This window comes from Haliaeetus leucocephalus, unplaced genomic scaffold, assembly GCF_000737465.1.
Source record: "Haliaeetus leucocephalus isolate CR32 unplaced genomic scaffold, Haliaeetus_leucocephalus-4.0 Scaffold840, whole genome shotgun sequence".
Lineage (NCBI taxonomy): Eukaryota > Metazoa > Chordata > Aves > Accipitriformes > Accipitridae > Haliaeetus > Haliaeetus leucocephalus.
In genome coordinates, this window is record NW_010973276.1 from 1,498,316 (window position 1) to 1,518,039 (window position 19,724).

At 38.7% G+C, this 19,724-nt stretch overlaps 1 protein-coding gene across 1 annotated transcript in view; it reads right to left on the reverse strand.

Annotated features, from left to right (window-relative positions):
- The window catches only part of KIAA1671 (KIAA1671 ortholog), a 63,065-nt gene extending 58,341 nt beyond the window's left edge, over positions 1–4,724 (reverse strand). The window contains exons 1-2 of the mRNA XM_010582054.1: positions 3,118–4,724; positions 1,826–1,919 (exon numbers count right to left, since the gene is read on the reverse strand). Of these exons, the coding sequence (XP_010580356.1) occupies positions 1,826–1,919; positions 3,118–4,724 (1,701 nt within the window). The remainder of the gene's footprint in view (positions 1–1,825; positions 1,920–3,117) is intronic.
- Between the last annotated feature and the right edge of the window lie 15,000 nt (positions 4,725–19,724).

Below are 19,724 nucleotides of genomic sequence, written 5' to 3' on the forward strand. Positions count from 1 at the left end.
AGAAAATCCAACAGTTAAGATAGTTTATTTTAAAAATGTATAATAAAGTTTCTTTTAAAACTTAGTTGCACCTACTCTGTGCAACACAGCCTGCATAAGTTAAATACATCCATGTTCTCTGAACACAAAATCCGCTGAGACCAAGGTAATCTAAGCAACTGTGTAGCTCTAGCTCCTGAACCTTGATTATAACAAAATTATCTCATAGCTTGATTCTTTCTTTTAATACAAAAAAGGAAAAATGTATGAAGTGTTGATACATGAGATGCATGACTTTGAGTTCCTGAGCTCAGATTTCACAAGACATTTTAATTTGCAATGAATTTATACCCACATCATACTCCAGAGAAGGCAACACATGCAAAAATAGTACAAAACGGCAGAAGGTTCATAACCTCAGCTACCACAGAAACACTTAGGAACATTTATGCTGCAAGCCCTACAGAAATTCAAGTTCAAAAGCAAAGCATAGAACAGCATCACAGGGATGTAGCCACCTTCAGAAGTCTAAACTCCTGGGAGACACCAAAACCACTGTATTTTGTCAAAACTGTCTTTCAAATATAGCTGTTCACTAACTAAATAGTTACATAGTCAGTAACTGTAAGGAACATGAGGATCTGAGTAAATATCACAGCTGGAGCTGCTCAGCTAAGAAGAAGGTTAAGGCTGACCTGAAGTAAAAAGAGAAAGCAGGAATTAATATTTATTGCCATTTCTTTACTATTATCTACTTGCAGGAAATAAACCTAGCACCCTGAAAGCTGTTATTTTTAATAACATTTGTTGAAAACACACAGCATGCAGATAATAAACAGAATCACAGAATACTCCCCAGTCCTACAAGAGTTCAATCTTCAAGTTTCAAAATTTAAAACTTGGAATTGATTTAAGATTCTCTTTAAAAAAAAGCTCAAGAATGTCAGAAAATTAACACTAAAGACATTTATAAATAAAGATTTTAAAATATAACCTACATTCTTCTAGGAAATCAAAGGAATTTTTTTAATTCTATTCATTGTCAGATTCTGAAAACAGCACTTCCATTAATGAAAGATTTTCTTTTTAAAACAAATTGACCTTCTTTAAAATGATATTAAACTACAGAAACTTTGTGTCTAGCTGCTAGTTTCGTTATCATACCTTCTTATCTTAAACCTAGACAGGAAAAAAGCACAGCCATGAGAACTCACAAGAAATACCCTTAAAACTACATTAAATCACCAATACTAAGAAGTGTCAGGAGAGAAGTTATGTTTTGCAACACCAAATTGTACCTTAGAAACAAAGACAACCTAACAGCTTTTACAACAAATCAGAACTTTCTGTATAATACTTTATTGTCAAAACTTCCAAGTTAAATGTTATTTAGGAGATTGTTGTGAAACATACAGCTTGTATTTAATAAGGAGTTGTGACTTAGATGTAGAAATACACTACACTAATGCTATGCTTAGAGAAAATAAAGGATAATCACTGCACAAAACCACAACAGCCATAGCTGATTCACTATGGGTTTTCATGCTTTAAAAGTCAAAGGGACTAGTATATAAAATAGTTTTCACTCTATACCACTGCATGCATTTAACAGCATGCATATTTAACTTTTAAAAACTCAACAGACATGATACTGCCATACTTTATCAGCATGTCCTAAAGATAGACTTACACAAGTAAACCTATTAGGATTATGTAATTCTTAATACTCTCAATACCCATCTTAAAGTCATTGATTGATAAAGACACACAGGACACAGGACAGTGCTCTCTGCCTTCTAAATGCAAACCCAGCTAGAGACCACATCAGCTGATGCCATTTTCTTACTTTTTGATTTTCTTGCATTTCATTGATAGAGTCGTTTCTAGTTTCAGCAGGTTTCTCAGGCTTTGCTTCACTGCTTGATGTTGGACTTGAAAACCTAAGACAAAAGACTTCTGTTACTTCTTTTAGTCCAGTTAGTTGGTTAGCAGGTACACTTCCTACCAAGGCAGACTGATAGAAATTATGCAATGCATTGTATTTCTTAAAGGAGAATCATCACTATTTCATAGTAAGTAACTGTATTTGGTGGTGTAATTCTATCTAGACCAAAGGATTGTTGTTTCCCAAAAAAAACAGTTAGTTATGCAGCTTGTTGTATAGTATAAGATTTAGAGATATATAGAGGTATAGTGAAAGAGACACTAACACTCTCATGCCTCGGTTAAATTTCTTTCCTTTTTTTTTGATCACAATGTTAAAAGACCAACATTTGCTGAAAAATTCTACTATTCCACTGTTCATAAAGCAGGTCCTGTTAGCCAAACATCTGCTGCACTCATTATGCAAAGCACACTTCCTTTACACTACCAAAAACTATTATCCTTCTTTCCTTATTCCTTTGTCATCACATACAGAACATGAACTATCCAGACTAGTACCAGGCCCTGCACTATGGCCTCAGATAATGTTGCGAAGTGCACAAAGTGCTCTCTCATTCATGTCACAAACAAATGTTTATGATTTTGAATAACCAATTACCCAACTTTGTACTGAGAGAATACATTTTACCTTGGACTAAATCTCTTTTTACTGGACAAGATTTTTTTTTTTTTTTCCATGCAAAAATTAGCAGATCTTGTATTACTCTAACAACACTGCTCATTGCCACAGCTTAGGCAGTGTAGACATCATAGATCTTTAGGCTTTAATACGACAGCAAAATAAGATTCCTGCCTGGCTGAAAACCTGATATGCTATACCACTGTCAAAGACATGGTAACCATTCTTTTGCTTTCTCACAAATATATAAGTTTGCAGTCTACAATGCTCACCTCAAGATTTCAAAATGCATGAAATTTTAATAATAGTTATACAGTTACAGTAAAATGCAAAGGCAACAATATTGACAGCATTTTGGGGTGGGGGCAGCTGTTGTCAGGGCATATTTCATTAAGTTTTCTCTTTTTTTTTTTTTTTTTTGAGGTAGGAAAAGGTGGGAAAGGGGCTCAAGAATAACAGTATAAAGAATAATTACATTTAGTAGAGCCAAAATGATCAGTTATTGTACTGAGAGAGCAAGTTTTACTGAATGTGATGAAGTTAAGAGGATTAAACAGAATTTCTCTGCAACCTACATCTTTGTTAAGTCCGCAGAAAGTGGTCGTGATTGAAGTGACCTGCGTAGATTTCCTGGCTTAACATCAGTGTTTTCTGTTGTCAGTTCTTTGATTCTCTGTTGGATGTTAACACATCTGTTTTCCTTCTCAGCAGCTGATGGGAGAAGCTCTGTATCCATTGAGGTACTGGGATTTTCTGAAGTAAACAAACTAATGTGTTTTTTAACACTACCTCTTACGACATTATTCTCTTTTTCTGAGGAAGCTGCAGGGCTTTCACAGCCTAGAAACATATACGTCTCCTTCTGATCTGGTCTTTTCCCCCCTTTATTAGTTCTGCTTTCACTAGTGGTTTCATGGCTTCTTTCAGAACTGTGCAAGCTAGTCGTTATTTCTGGTTTTGTCTCAATTTGTTCACTTTTAGATTTAAGCTTTGTTTCCCATAAGTATTTTCCATTATTTAGGATGCCAATGTCCTGACTACTGCACTTCAAATTTGTTTTAGAAGAACTGCCTTTATTAAACTCAGTTTCTTCAGTTTTTGGCCCCATTTCAGACTGATCGTGACAGCCAACATCAGTAGACGAAATTACTGATACATTCTCCTTGCTTTCATGAGATGAACAAGTCTTCTTGCAAGAAGAAAGATCTTTATGTTCAAACTTAGCTGTCAGGTCCATGGACAAAGGCCTTGGTTTTCTAACCCAGGATTTCTCTGTTGGAGATTCTTCCTCAGAAGCTTCCACAGTACGATGTTTTTGATCTCGTAATGATTCCAGAAAAATAGCAGATACTGGTCTATGTTTTGGCCTTTGCTGCATATCAATAGAGAAATCACCTTTACTGTAGATATTATTTGCATCGTCATTGTTTTTCTCCCCTGGATGAACTTCACAAGCATCTTTTTTTTCACCAGTTTTGAGGGAGTTCCAAGAGACTGGTCTAAGACTGGAGGAAAGCGATATCTGCCTATGAAGAGACCCTTCAGGATTCCTGGATGTCTCAGACGGCTGAGATGGTTTCTCCAGCTTCATGTTGCACTGAAGCTCTTTTGTTTGCATAGTACTAAATACTCTGTGGTCATCAGCAGCCCTTTTTTCTTGGGCCAGGCTTACCTTTGATTGCTCTGTGCCTGCCGTCTCAAAAAGAATGACAGTATTCGCACTGGGACCCGTGTAGAAAGTCATGTTTGTGACTACTTCACTGCCAGCCTTATTTTCATCTTCAATTACTTTCTGACCTACTAATGGAGGAACATTTCCACTTAATATCTTAACAGATGATGTTTCTTCAGTGGCCTTTCTAATAAGACTACTTGATCTGAAAGCCGGAATAGGTGGTTTTACATTCGCAAAACTATCTGAAGATTTCTCTTTAGAAAAAGGCTTTGGGAAAAGCCTTGGCCTTGATCCTAGCGACGGCATTGTTGCAGATCTCAAAGTACTCCCAAACTTGCTCTTCTCTTCAAGAGTTAGTGATGCTGAAGCCTCCTTTGTCTTGTTACTTGCATCTGAAAGCACACTTACATACACACGCTGTGATTTATCCTCATTTCTGATTTCATTTAAGTCAGGTACTGTCGTCAAAGACGCCAAAGTAGAATTTATTTCTACTCTTGTTGCCATAGTTTTAATTACGCATTCAACAGAATTGAAAAAATCCAACAAGGAAAAAGAATCTGCAAAAAAAGAAAGAAAATTCAAGTATTGATGTAGAGTCAGCATGAACATCAAATAACATCATTCTAATTTAAATTCACAAGGTGGTTAAACTCAGATTAAGGTGCCTTTCGGATATGCTGTTTACAGAGTCTATCATATAATGAAAGACATATTGTTCCTCCTCCTCCCAAAAACTAGCAAGAAACACCATTATTCATTGATTACACCTAACAATCAAAGAATACATCACAAAACCCAGATACTTAAAAATAAAGAAATTAACATCTTTTCTGAAGCAGACATCTCAATGTTAACATACAAACATCAACTCCTTTTTATAATATAAATAGCTGGCCAGACTCATTGAGTACGTACTTTCAAACTATCAAAAAATATCAAGATTGGTGTGACTGAAAGTGTTACCTGTTATCTTTTAGCTAAGGCCTACAATTAAACAACGGAAATAAATGCATAATCTACAAAACTCTAAAAGCTTTGCTACCACTTACCATAATTTGCATTTTCTGCTGCAACCAATCCGTACAACCTGATTCACTTCTCATAGTGAAAACAAGATCTCAGTCACCAAGATGACATTCAGAACAGGAGAAAGCGATCACTTCAGCAACACTGATCAGACCTCTCCTGCAAATAAACAAAGAGCATTCAGATTCAAGTGTGGCACATACCCAGATCTACACAGGTAATACCACATGAGACAAAAATCCTGGGCATTTTAAGGAAAAAAGCTGGCTCCCATTTTGAAGTATAGAGTCACCTGATTTAACTGTATAAAGCAAAAAGAATGTTTATTTTTCAGACAGTTATTAAAGAATCAAGAAGAAATTATCACCTAAAGCCTGAAAGGTGTAACTGAAAGGTGAAGGGTAAATAACTTGGTCTGCACAATAGACAGACCAAATTTGAACATAGCTAAAACCACATTTCAATGAGTACAGTACTGTTTGCAAATTCAAGTGTTGTCAATCACTGGTTAAACAGAGCACTCTGTATTACTGTAATCTCAATTACTGTAATTTACTTTCTATTGTAAATCTCCTGTGACAACAGTATGTGAAGTGCTACCTGAGAAGCTGACCTTCAAACGGCTGATTTTCAATCAAAATATGACTTTTACCATGACAAAGCAGTTTTTCCAGTATCTCACCAACAAAAGCAGGAGATTAGCTTGGGCTTTAATTATATTCTTACTGCAGAGATGAGGGAAAACCAGCAGTAATTAGAATACCAGCAACAAGAAGTAACCTGAATTTTTCCTAATAAAAAGTATATTTAAAATTTGTAGCAGATGCAGGTGGCTATGTAAAGTTAGATGCGCTGCTTTTTTTTTTTTTTTCCCCCCTTTAAAAGCTGTCATACTCTTAATTTTTAGGAAATTCATACTGTATTTCATAGTCTTTCACTCAGGGGCTCAATTTTGTGCTGCTACCCTCTTGTCTACGTTTGGGCAGTCTTTGGACTCCTCTCTCCTGATCTATTTTGGTGCATATTTACCTTACTAATATGCCTATTTGTAGATTGTGTGCAAAATGGAGCCCCCTGCATATGAATATTAAAAAAACCCAGAATATTGCCTTCCTGAGTCTGCAGTCTGGAAAAATGGTTATTTCACCTTCAGCTTCCCTTGAATAGACTAACACCACACTGGCACCATAAACTGCAGAGATTTATTTTTGTCCCTTGCATTTAGGCCTTCCTCTCTCAGGCAGGCTAATGACCTCTGTTCACCTTGCCTGTATCCTTTCATCTTTCAATCCACTTGAAATTCTGCCTCAACTACTTCCACACTACGCTAGTCCCCTTCGAGTCCATGACCTCTCCTTTCCAAAATGGTCACTAACCCAATCAGCTTATCAGAATCAATCCGTCCCTTCCACAATCTTACAGATCTTAATGAAATCTTCCTCCCTCTCCCACTCCTTATTCTAAGAAACATCATCAAAATCCGATTAAAATACTCTCACATTCCAAGGATGCAAAGGTTTTGTGAAAAGCAGTTACGCTCTAAAAGTAAAATAGCGACACTTGCTGAAATAAGGGCAATGCTAACAGGAAATGCCACAAAGCAAAAAATTAAGCTGTAAAAACAGCATGTCTTGCAGTATTTGAGAATATGTTTGCTCCTATCATTCTGTAGTGCTTTTTCTTTGGAAAAGAAGGAGGGGGTACAGAGCTTCTTAAATGGAATAAAACTTGATCCTCAACGGAACGCAAGGCAGCGAGTATACAATGCAGGACATAATCCTTGCTAACAGCGTACAACTCGTTTCTCCAGCCAACATTCCTAAACCACAATTTACCCATTCTGATGATATTTGTTCCTTAGTTTTATTATACTACACTTCAGCTTTACAGGATCCCATTTTTTTCTACATGATCTAGTGAAGTCAGTGTTCGGGTTTTAAGTTCTTATTGCTCAGATACCCTACAACAGATACGTGCCCCAAAACAGACAAGTTTTCAAAAAAGGAAAACAAAATATTTGAGGGAAAAAATATCACCCAATTTTGAAAATTATAAAGCTCCTAGAATTTAAAAAGCTGTACAATTGATAAAGGCAAATCATGTTATCAATGCCACATATAACATCCACTAGACATTGTGTCTCAGTTTTGAAATACACACCTTGGTTTAGATAAAATGTGCAATAAAATACAATCTAGTCAAGTTGGCAGTGCACAAAATTTTGGGCAATTTTAAAAAATCAGCTGTAAACTAAATCGCACGAGAATTTTAGATGCTATTAATATTACCACTGTAATTGTACTATTACAATTGTAAATCCCTCATCATCAGCTATAATAAGTTCTTCCCTTCCCTGACCTGCCTCAGTTGAGGGACAGCCGGCCAAGTTGCACATGCTGCCATGGCCACACCAGCTGCACTGTCCCGTGCTGCCACAGCATCCTCTACATGTCCCCACTCCATTCAGCAAAGCACCCAAGTCACGTTGTCACCTTTTCTGGGCACTATTTTTCTTTGTGCTCCCTAAGCTTCAGTCATGATCCCCTCGGCTGTTCTGGGGAGCATTCTGCATGCAAAAATGAAATTATAAATGGCACTGAAATATCTTTTTAAATTCTTCCTGCTTTTAATGAAAAGAACGGCACACGAAGGCCTGGCTCTTCGCCTGCTGCTCTTCTTCCTCAGCTTCAAAACAACTGCAACTGTGATTTTTCCTAGGCAAAGCTGAACCACTACAGGGTGTTACAGATGCACATGCAAACACCACTCCAGGCTCAAACTGAGTCTTAAAATCTTAATGTCTTGAGGTATTGTTTGGATTTTTAATTAAACAATCTATCTTTACAAAGATTATTAACATTGCTCATTAGAAATCAAAATGGATTATTCACTTCAGTGTCGTTTTTGCAAAAATCATAAGAGAAAGGCTTTACCCAAAACACACCCTTTATATTTAGCATTTGCCTGCCCTGCCCTGCCTTGCCCACCAGCAGCACACAGAACTATTATTTACATCAGTGGTAATTCCTTTAAGCCTATTAGGACAACAGGAGCAGCAGCCTGCAGATAATTTTTCCACCATGAATCACGTGATTATTGCCAACCTCCTTGCTCATAAATAAGAATGTTTTAAATGACACAAAGCAAAATAATCTATAATCTGTCCCTGAACCTCACAGCAGATAAACAAGTCCATCTGTCTTTTGTAAGGATGGAAAGCATAAGAATTCCACAGAGAAAAATATCTCTGCTATAAAAAAAAAAAAAAAAAAAACCAAAACAACCCCACACACCAAAAATAGTTTATAAAATTGAAAACAACCAGAAAGCATGGCTCCAACAGTGAATATCCGTTTCTGTTTATACTAAGAATACTCCAGTAGAAAGCTACCAAATAAACACAAGATTTTCCGTCTTTAGACACAACTTTGCCAGCAAATCTGCTACCAGTACAAAAAAATTACTCCTAGTGTGTAAATACAGGAAGCGATTTTTGTAACTACTTATATTAGCACCTTCTGAAAACACAGCTTTGCCAATGACTATATATTCATCTGTCCTGCAGGTTTTCATTGCTATAGCAAGCCACAGGTGCTACTGAAAACAAATGCAATGACCATATACGCTGCACAGACACAAAACAATATAAGATTTATTTCATTCCTTCTACAAAGGACTTCCCCACTGTCTTAAGTGTTTCAGTCTTTAAAAAAAAAATTCTTTTTTTTTTTTCTTCCTTTCCTCACTGACTACATATTGGCATCAGTCTACAGCAATTCGTATCAGTTATCCTAAGCAATCATCCTTCTGCTGTTTCCTACAACACTTGGAGAGTTGCTGATTGGATTAAATAAGAATTAACAGAGCAGATCCTATCACTTAAGTGCACGTATGAAGAAAAGAGTAACTTAACCATGTGTGTGAATACTCTCAAGAACATAAGACTTACTACAGCACAACCAAAATAACACAAAGAGAAAGAAAAACCTTTTCTGAAACTTTCATAACTAAGTAGATGCAATTAATTCAGGAAAAAAAAGGCTTTTTCTATTCTTGGATTTAAGCCTGATTCGCATTATTAGTACCGTCATTCACTGAAATGGGATCCATCAGTTGTATTTAAGAGGACATACGGGGTCTCTTAAAGGGAAAGATTAACAAAAATACTGTCCTACTGGCTCTAATTTTTAAAAATATCCCTGGATAAATTTATTCACAAAGTAAGAACAGGTAATACAATGCATTTAAATGATCTTTACCCAGACTCACAGTGAGAAGTTCAGTAGAACAAGGCGCTTGTTCTGCTTCTCAATAATCAAAATTAACAGGTTGAGAACTAAAAATACATATTCCAAATCTCACAAGACAGATATGACCTGCAAAGCTCCATAGATCTTTAATACTAATATTCCAAAGCATTGCAAAATTTAAAATATTCCTTCTCCATTTCCCATGTGCAAGCCTCTTTGAAGCCTTTCAGGGTTTTTTTTTTTTAAAAAAGTACAAAGTACTGTTCTTTTGGATGTTATAGTCCAGTACCATCACAAAGAAGAAATACTCCACTCTGACATTTTCTCCCACTGCAGAGAAAGATCAGCGTTTTGTTATATTAAGTGCCCATCCTATAAATAGCAGCATTTACAAGCACTTGTAAATCTCTAATTGCTATTGCCAGTACATTTGCTAACTATCATCACTTGTTAGAGCTTCACTGAGATCTAGACATGCACTAAAGTACAAAGGTATTTTCAACAATCCTTTTGATTATGTGCTGCCACCTCAGTACTAGAGTGAAAACTTTACACCTTATATTTTAAAATCCACGTTACAAAGGTAAGGCAGTTAGAAAGGTAACAAATTATAAAGCACCACAAGCAAGTAGCTTCAGTAATTCAAACTGGCCCCACAGAGGCAATAACATTTATAGCAAACCAAAAATTTGATGTTAAATACACTTGTGTGTCCATATAATGGACAACATAAATCTAAGATTAATTTCTTGATGTAGCAGGACAGTCAAGACAAGCATTCAGGAAAACACATTAACTTATGTTAAAATAGGATCCAACAGCAAAACGCAACTCTCCGTAACTGAGACGGAATGCGTTGCAACATCTGTGGGGCAGGGGGAGTCGTCCTCCAAATCTCCTTGAATTTGTGAGACAAAGATCGGTCTGGAGGGAATGACTTGTGAAAAAAATTATATGTAGTTGTCTACTTCTGCAGCTGTCAGTCCTATAGAGTTTTCATAACAATGTGCGTCACATATAAAAAGTAATTATTAAGGATTAATCTAAAAAAAATCAGTCACCACTAGTGAGCAGTAACACCCCTGGTCCTTGTCTGTCCAGCAATGTGTCTGCACTCTCTTGAGAAACAAAAGGCAGTGGGGTGGAACAGACCAGGAACTAGAGGGGTTTGCCTCCAGTTATTTCTAGAAAACAGTTTCAGAATTTCACCCTTTAAAAAGGTCCAGTTGGATTCTGGATTATCAACCTGCTTGTTCTGTTGCTCTTTCCCCTCAGGCAGCCCAGTTTCCATCATGCAGCGCTGATGGACATAGTGCCCATCACCCTTCCTGCCCAACAAAATGCTCTTCACCAAATGGTTTTAAAGGAAGAATCTATTATTCTTCCCAGCAAAACCAGATCCTTCCGAACATCAACTGCAACCATACTTTCCCCTGCATGGCCATCACATTTATTATGAATTACCCATTTTCAGGGTTTTTAGCACTGAAAAGACCTCAAAAAAATTCTGCACTCTGAGTTTTGAGGGCAATTACCACTGTTCTACAAGCAATTAAGGACAACTATTCTTCTGTCAAGATAAACTTTGTCAAAACCAGACTCTTGTTTAGGGTTTTTCGTCTTCGCACACATTGCCAGTGTGTCCTCTTCAAGAGAAGGATCCATCAAGAGCACACAGACTGAAAGAGCACGCTAGGCATTTCCTCTGACCTGTACAACTACTTCATTACATCTCATTCTTCCATAATTTCATTCTCCACAACCCTCCCATTGACAGTTTCAGAGTAAACTCTTTTTCCTTCCAAGTTTCACAGAGGGTCTAATTTGTTTCAAAAGTCTCGTGAGACCGAGCTAGAACAAACCCTAACCAAAGGAAAAATGCTTTGAAATGTTGGTGAATCATCATTTTTTGGTAGCAGATGCTGTGAATCCTCACCCTCCTGAGTGAGTCATCTTTTATTTCCAGCTAGCATTCAGCATGAGGGATTCCACGCGGCTCATTAGTGGGTGGGTATTTTCAGAAAGTCCAATTCTTTTGGCAGTTGAAATAGAGAGCAAAAGCAAAATCTTAATTTCTGCCAACGGAGGATGACATTGAGCAGGAACAACACAAATTACTGGATAAGGCTGAAGTCAAGCTAAAAGCATGTTTGTGCAGAAGGCTGGTATTCCCAGCAAGCCTCAGAAAGCGCTATTTTGTTTGCTTACATCATCAAACATTTGCTTTTGCGGTCAGCTTCAACTCCTGTTAATATTCTTTTAGGTTTCATCCTCATAAATGCGTTTCACCCACAAACAAGACCTGCAAATAACTTCCCCCCATTATATGCCGTTTAGCATGAAAAAAAAGACATTCCAGAAACAATTGCATTGCATGCCAGATGAAATATTAATGATCAGGTTTGGCTACGAGCAAGAAAAATTGACTATGGAACTGAAAACAGAAAAAGAAGTCAAACTAAGGCTCTTAGACGAATATGTTCAGTTGTTTCAGGTAGAACTCAATTCTACCGGCAGTTCCCAAAGGTCAGCAAGGTTACATCCCTGACACAACAGTGGGTGGATACTTTAATTGGAAACCAAAATTTCTCCTCAAACATTTTCAGAATCATTATAAAGCTTCCTCCTGGTTAATTTGTAGGAACACCACGGTCATCTTGTTGCAGGAAGCTTAACTTCACTTTTAACTATATTTAAAATAAATTTTTATTAGAATAAGTTTTTCTGCACAGATTCTAAAGGAACAGGGTTAAATCCCCAGCTATTGCTTTTGTATTCTTACACTGTATATCACAAATACAATGAAATTAATCACATACTAGTTTATTTATACCTCCTTTGAGTGTATGGTCTCCATGACCTTGCTTTACAAGAGGTGAAATTTGGTTCATTATTGTTTCAGAAATACATCAAGTAGCTACTGATCCCTCTGACCTCGAGCAGGCGGCACTTTTGACCATCCTTTTCTAGCTGAAGCCCACAGAGGCGAGGCAGGGCTGCATTTTCTCTAGAGGCTCCAGCTTTGAGTGTGAATGCTCTCATTTGGCAGGCACACCATGGATGCAGCTGAAGGAGAGTAAGGAGATGGATGAGCCAGCTGTCTGCAGCACAGACAGAAATACAGGACTGAAAAAAAAAAATAACTTGGCATTCTTCCATTTGATACTCCCCTACAGAATACCATGTTCAGTACCATATTTCAACAGTAAAAGGAGCTGAGAGACCACCCACCCCTGGAAATATTTACTGTAATTGTGCATACTTTTGTCCTCTTGGCAGAAAGGAAAGATAAAGGCCAACTGTCTCTGATCTCAGAGCTGACAGGACACAGGTATCACCACTGGATTTTCTGTTTCGCTCACTGCCTTCAGACTTTATAAACAGCAATGATATTATTGGGACAGCTTCTTTCCAGAACACTGGTGAAAACTACACGGACACTGACATTGAAACTATTTAATTCATGGAGCAAATGCAATGTTAAAATACTACTCAGAAAATCTCTGCAGTGAAACACCTTGCAAAGCTTGCCAGCCAGCAGGGAAACAAGCAAATCTAATGAGAACTGGAAAGGTGCAACACTCCCATTACTCATGAGAGACGGGTCTGCTTCTGACCTGAAGTGGCATGCAAGTCAAAGTATCAAGTCAAACAGATCTGTGGGCTTTGGTTTATTAAAAAAAAATCCACCTACTGGTTACAAAAATAGGCAAGTGCCTTCACAGAACTACTGCTTGGAAGCAAAGGCTATGAAGCCTTCAGAAATAAACCTGACACATCACCCTCTGCACCCAGGAAGAAATCAGAGGGAACAGATCATTTCATAGAAACTGAGCTTCTGAAGGTCACTATATTACAGAAATAGCGTGATGTGAGAAGACATTTCCTGCTTGCCTTTATGCATGGCAGGTGCTTTTGTGTCAGAAGGGACTGTAAGAAAGGACAAAGCCCATAATCCTCTGATCTTCCTCTTCAAATTCTAACAGGATTTCCAGCACTGGAAAACGCATTTGTAGCCTGGCCCAGTAAACCACCTTCAGAAGGTATAGCCAGCTCTCATTGTTCTGTGATTGACTTGGAATCACCAGTACTAATTTATAAATGCTGTGTCTTTTATATGTTCATCTGATTGCTGAAAAAGGGATTAAGGTATTGCCATATGGAGAAAAGAACAAAGGAGTTTCATCAAGACCCTAAGAAAACCTGAGGCTACTGGCCTTAGAGCACTACCTTCAACATGCTAGGAGATCACTTCAACAGTTTAATCATCTGAAGAAAACCTGAACCCATAAAATGGAGGACAAAGGAAACAGTGATGTGATAGAAGACCAAAAAGAATCATGACACAGTAAACATTAAATATCTGTGTGTGTATATATATGTGTGCATCTTCTCCAAGACAGAACACCTGGGCAAAGCTAAACTGCAGAGTTTCCATAAGGAAGACAGCTTTCCTCCTGTTTTAATCCTCAGGATTTGTTCTCACCATGAAGGTTCAAAGCCAGCTGTCTCAGGCCACTATACAACCACTGCCAACAATTATTAAACAGCGACTTCGAACTGACCCTGGGAAAATGTCTTTGGGGAAAATGCAGTTTGCTCATAGGGCGGAGCAGAGCCAGACCTGCCAGGCAACGGGGAGAACATCATCCCTCTATGCAATGAAGCAAAGGTGCAGAGACCCACGTACAGGCCAGTACCTGCTCAGTGCCGCAAGAAGGTGAAGAGCTGTGTAACCACCGCAGCCCCAGTTCTGCACACATACAAGGGCGGGGGTATGACTAACATCTGTATTTGAGATGTAAGCATTAAAATTCCTTTGCTTCTGCAAAAAGAAAGAGGATTTACACTGTATTAGTTTTATACCTGTACTTGTCTTGAAGGACAGATTCTGAAGCTGCACAATCGCTAGCTAAAAGACTCATTCACGAATAGCACATGCCACCTACAGACAAAATACTTAGAGCAAAGATGCTCTAATAGATTATGCTGTTTCTAAGCTTTCACCTAGCTAAAAAGAAATTTGTCATTGCCTAATCTTGTTACAAATGTTTATGTTCTGCTCCAGCTCTTACAGCTATACCATTTGATGTCTTCACTGGCTGATTTTCCACTTGCTTCTTTAAAAAAGTCATACACTAAGAAGCTCTGTGTTCAACAGCTTCGGATTTTGCTCCTAACTACACATTTTCTTTCAATACAGACAGCCAATACTGTCTAGCAGCAATTTCTCCATTCAGTCCACCATTCTACCTTTCAAATATTTGTGTTAGTCATAACAGAAGCATGTAGTCTAGCTTGGTCAACAAGCAACCATACTCAAGCCCAAAATACTTGTCCCAAGCACTACCCTAGAAATGAACTGCAGCATAATGGGAGAAAGACACTCTGAACTGGCCCTGCTCTAAACAGGAGGTTGGACCAGATGATTCCCAGGAACGGATTATTCTGTTCCATGAACAAATGAACAACTTCTAAGCCTGCTCCTCTAAGTTGTAGCCACCTCTGTCTTAAAGAACAAGCTTGCCACAAAGCTGCACCATGGCAGCACCTATCTGAAGTGGACAATAATGACATCTCACTGTTACCATTGGAAAAGACAAACACTATGACAACAGGCTGACAGAATTAGCATTAATAAACAACACAAGTTCTTGCTTCCCCCCATTCGCATGCCAAGGCAGGCAGGTGGTCCCACAGAGCAGCTTTCAAAGGTATTGCCAGCAGTGACACCAAGTGCTGACACCACAACAACGCCTTGCACCAAGCTTTGCTTCTCCAAGATTCAGCTCAGAATTACCACAGGATGCAACTAAGCATGCTGGGTACAAACATTAAAAAAAAGCCCTAGGCACTATCTAGCAAATTTTGACTAACAACATTCTCAACAGCTGACAATAACAACGGTGGCAGCGCATATAACACTGAATTGCCTAGAAAGGGGGAAGCACCTCTGTCCTGAGCGCTGGGGTCTGCAGGCACAGGGCTGACTGGCACTGCCAAGACAAACCCCAGCTTCGCTGACAAGCTTCCTTTTGTGCACCAGCAGGAGCAGATCCCAACACAACTCTCTCGGACATGTGAATACAGAGGAGTTTTTATGACTGACCCTTTTTTATGCGTGGTCCCCATAACCCAGAAATACTTAAGGCAAAATGGAGGGAATAGTAGAATTGAAATTGGATTTGAGTTTACATGTCATTGGCATCAACTCTGGGGGAAATTTTCCAGTGCACTCAACAACAGCCTGCCCACGTTGAAAATCCAATTTCACCACCAGTTCTAGTGGGCCAACACCACACAGGATGGAAAATACTGGTCTCAGCTGGTTTACCCAGCACATTTTTTATGATGCAGGGTAGGTTATCTGATAAAATCCTCCTTTGCCCAAGCTCTTGCTCCTATAGCAGCAATTCAAATGCTTTACATAAAAGATGACCCAATTTTGAACAAGCGAATTATTAACAAACTTAAACTGGATTAATTTTACTCTAGTTATGCCTTTCAGGATACAGATGGAGCCATTAAAACTCACGCAAATTCAAATGGACGTGACCATCAGATTTACAATTTCACATGTCCTATAAATATTGAAAAAATTACTAAGCTAGCAAGAGATGGGTGGATCTATTTTGAGTCAAACAAAATATTGTTATAAAAGCAAAATACTTGGTGGCATTTATCATTCTATGAGCCGAAATCCCTTATGTCATTCCCTGCTCTGAAAAACAATTACGCACTTTGAAATTAATCTTTTTGCCTCTCAGGTTGTTAACAATTTTCAGACAGCTCTTTGATCTCTTCCTTGTGTACTCAACACAGCATTCATTTGGGCAGGATACGTTACTGCAGCAGGGTGCTGACTCCTGTCAGGCGTCAATAATCTGCCCCAAGCTGCATACCCATAAAAAAGCTGCTATGTCAAGAATGTTTCATGTGCCAGAGGAGCTCCTGCTGCTACCTTGATGATAAGGCTCACATTTTTCCTTCAGTGGTCACATCTAGCTTTTCACATATGCAGGAAATAGTCTAAGGTTTTTCCCCCCCCCCCAATGCAACTACCCATTTCAGAGACACTGGCTGTTTTTGCTAATTTGTATGTAAGCTTGTTACCTGCTAGCAGGTTATTGTTATCAGCAATCCACAAAAGTGTTTCCTCTTGCTTCAAAGTGATACAAATCGAACAGAGCATCAGAGGTTTGTGTATGGCTGTGACGAATCAAAGCAGTGACACTATATTTCTTCCCATTTCTGAACAAAAGCATGTTTAAGCCAAGAACTCTGACAGCACAAAGCCTGCACATGCACATTAGCCATCGTTTACTACCTTGTTCTTCAGAAACATGATGTTATTCTGCAAAATCAAGGCCTATAATGCATTATTGGTCTACACACTATCTAGAAGTTTTATGACTACAAAGCAATCCCCTCCATCGCCCTATATGCTTGAGAAAGCACAGAAAGGGAAAAATTGCCTATTAATTGAAGGGCAACAGTTCAGACACTTAAAATGTTAATATTTTTCTTGAGGGGGGTGGAAGAAGAAAAAGAAAATAATAGCAGAAACATGAAAAAACCAGCACTGAAATCCAAACTGTGGAAGCACTGAGAACCTGGAAGTGCCTAGCTGTGAACAAACACTCGTGTGGAACACACCCCCACGTCCGGCACACCACGCTAGCAGGGGCATGGAGGGGAGGCGAAGGAAAGCGTTAAGTGGCTGCTTAAACAGCATTCACAAGCTTTAGCATAGAAATGAATTTTTAACCACAAGTGAACAGTGTTTTTTTAAACTTTCTGGTAAGTTTTAAGCACAGAAGCCACAAACACTTTAACACATCAAAATGAAGATAAAAGAGTAACATAAAAACACTTTAATAAAAAATGCAGACACTGTCAAAGAATACATGGAGCAACAGAGAGATCACCTACATTTTAAGGCAGGGTAAGAACGAATAGCTGACATAGGCATATTTTGGAGCCCAGGAATCACACTGATCAATGTGAGTTCCCCTCCCCAGAAGTCTTCAGGTTCAAGAGCCAAGGTGATAAAAATCAGGGTGAACAAAAAACAGATACACAGGATGGGAGAAGAGATCTACCTGACCAAAACTGCACACTCTCCAGATGTAATCGAGAGCGGAGCCATTGAATCTGGCCAACAGTACATTCTCTAGTTACTCTTTGAAGACCAGTTCAGGTATTGACTCTCTGATTCATTAGCAGTTACTACCCCTGGTCTCAAGCACATCAGACAGCTCCACAACCAGAGCCCATCAAGCACTGCCAGTGGCCATCACACTCAGAGCAATGCCAGGGACTCGGACTGACCCCCCAGGCCAGAGCAGCTGAGCAGGAAGCTGCCACACCGCCAAGTGTCCAAATGGCTTCCTTTGCCTTCCAACATGTGCTGTTAGCAGTTTTAAAGCTCTCCAGATGCTAACCTGCCATCTGCTTCATTACCTCCTTCTCCACACTCCTGAAAACGTTCTCAAAGTGCTGGGTTTAGGTGCCCCTCCCATATTCACAGGCTTTTTCCACGCTCCCATCAGCAACTGACTCCTGGTGGAACCAGTGTAATTAACAGGATGCCAAGATGCAGATCTCCAGAACAGAGCTGGCTCACAGTATTTGAAGGAGCCAACATAAGCAGAAAATGGAGCAGGCCATAGTTTATTAAGGTTTTAAAGCAGTAAGAAAAATCCAGACTACAGCAGCCCTGAGCAGGAGGTAGGCAGGAAAGCAGAAGTCACCCCGCCCCGAGAACTTGTGGGAAGGCTCCAACTGTCCCGAGCTATAACGATGCTTTTAATTCATCAGCAGCAATACCAGCGAGTTCAACTTTGCAGTGTTTTTAGAAAGGGTGTAACAGACATAAGAGCACAATCACTTCTAGAACCAAGCTGAAACAGCAAAGATGGCAAGATCTTTAACCTCAAAGTAACAATTTTCAGCACCTATAAAAGACAGCACTTTGAAAGTGTACTAATCTGGGATTAAACCTGTTACATTTAAAAAACAGAAAAGGAACTCAATGGACCTGAGCGGAGACTTTGAGACAATTTGAAAAACATACTAACCTGCTCCTTACAGAACCAAGCTTGTGCAAAAACCATCTCAGTTAACCATAAATCTACAGTACAAAAAAAAACTGGATTCAAAATTAGCTACTTTTTACATTGTGTGCAACAGTCCAATATCAACAAACATGAAACTGTGTAATCATTACTTTACACGTCTGTCACATACGCTTTAACGTATCACAAATAATCTCTAAAGATACTACACATACTGGTTAGGAAACAATACTAATATAACATTCCTAGTATTCAAGACCAAATATGAGAGAAAAGCCTTAGTATTGTTTGTAAGAGGTGTCAGTAATGGGGCCTAAGTTACACATCTGCTTTGGTACACACTCTCATTTCATTTTTGCACACACATAAACAATTAATTCAATCATTACAGCTGCTAGTCCCTAGCCTAGCCTTTTATCCCAATATAAAAGTGCCTTCAGGAGAGGAAAATATGTATTTCATCTTAAACAAGGCTTCAACCTTTCTATCGTGGTATCATCTCCTTAGATTTCATTTTCATGCATAAGCACCAACATGACAGTGACACTATTTAAGCAAGTACTTCGGGCAAAGAACTCAATTCAAACTAAGATCTGCAGACACGTTTCTTGCATGTGATTACAATACAGCATACAAGAAAGCTTCTCCCTATCCAAAACTAACCCTCTGTACTCCAAGCGCAGAGCAAAGGCTCTGATGGAATCTGCAAGCACTGCAGAAGCAAAAGGAAGCGCAATTCCAATATGTTTAACAACTGAATTAACATAATGCTCACCATGCAGAAATCAGTTTCCCTGACCTTCTTGAAATGCTGATCTGTAACTATTGATGAGTCTTTCCCACGTGTACTGTGATTCAACTATATTAAGGAAGAAGTCAAGAAAACATCCATTGCCCTGTCAAGTTTAGTGAGAATAGGTCAGACATGCGGAAACCTCTCCTGCAGCCTCACACAACCACGTAGCAAAAGTGAGCATCTCTTTCCTAGTACATAAAATTGTACTTAGGAGAGTAACAAAAAATCTGAAGTTGTACTAGGAACACTACTGTAATCAAATCAATTCATTTAATCTCTCCTTTGCAAGCAGTAACCAGAGAGCTGCAGTGATTTTTTTTTTAATATTCATTTTGTGAAGAATGTAAACTGAACA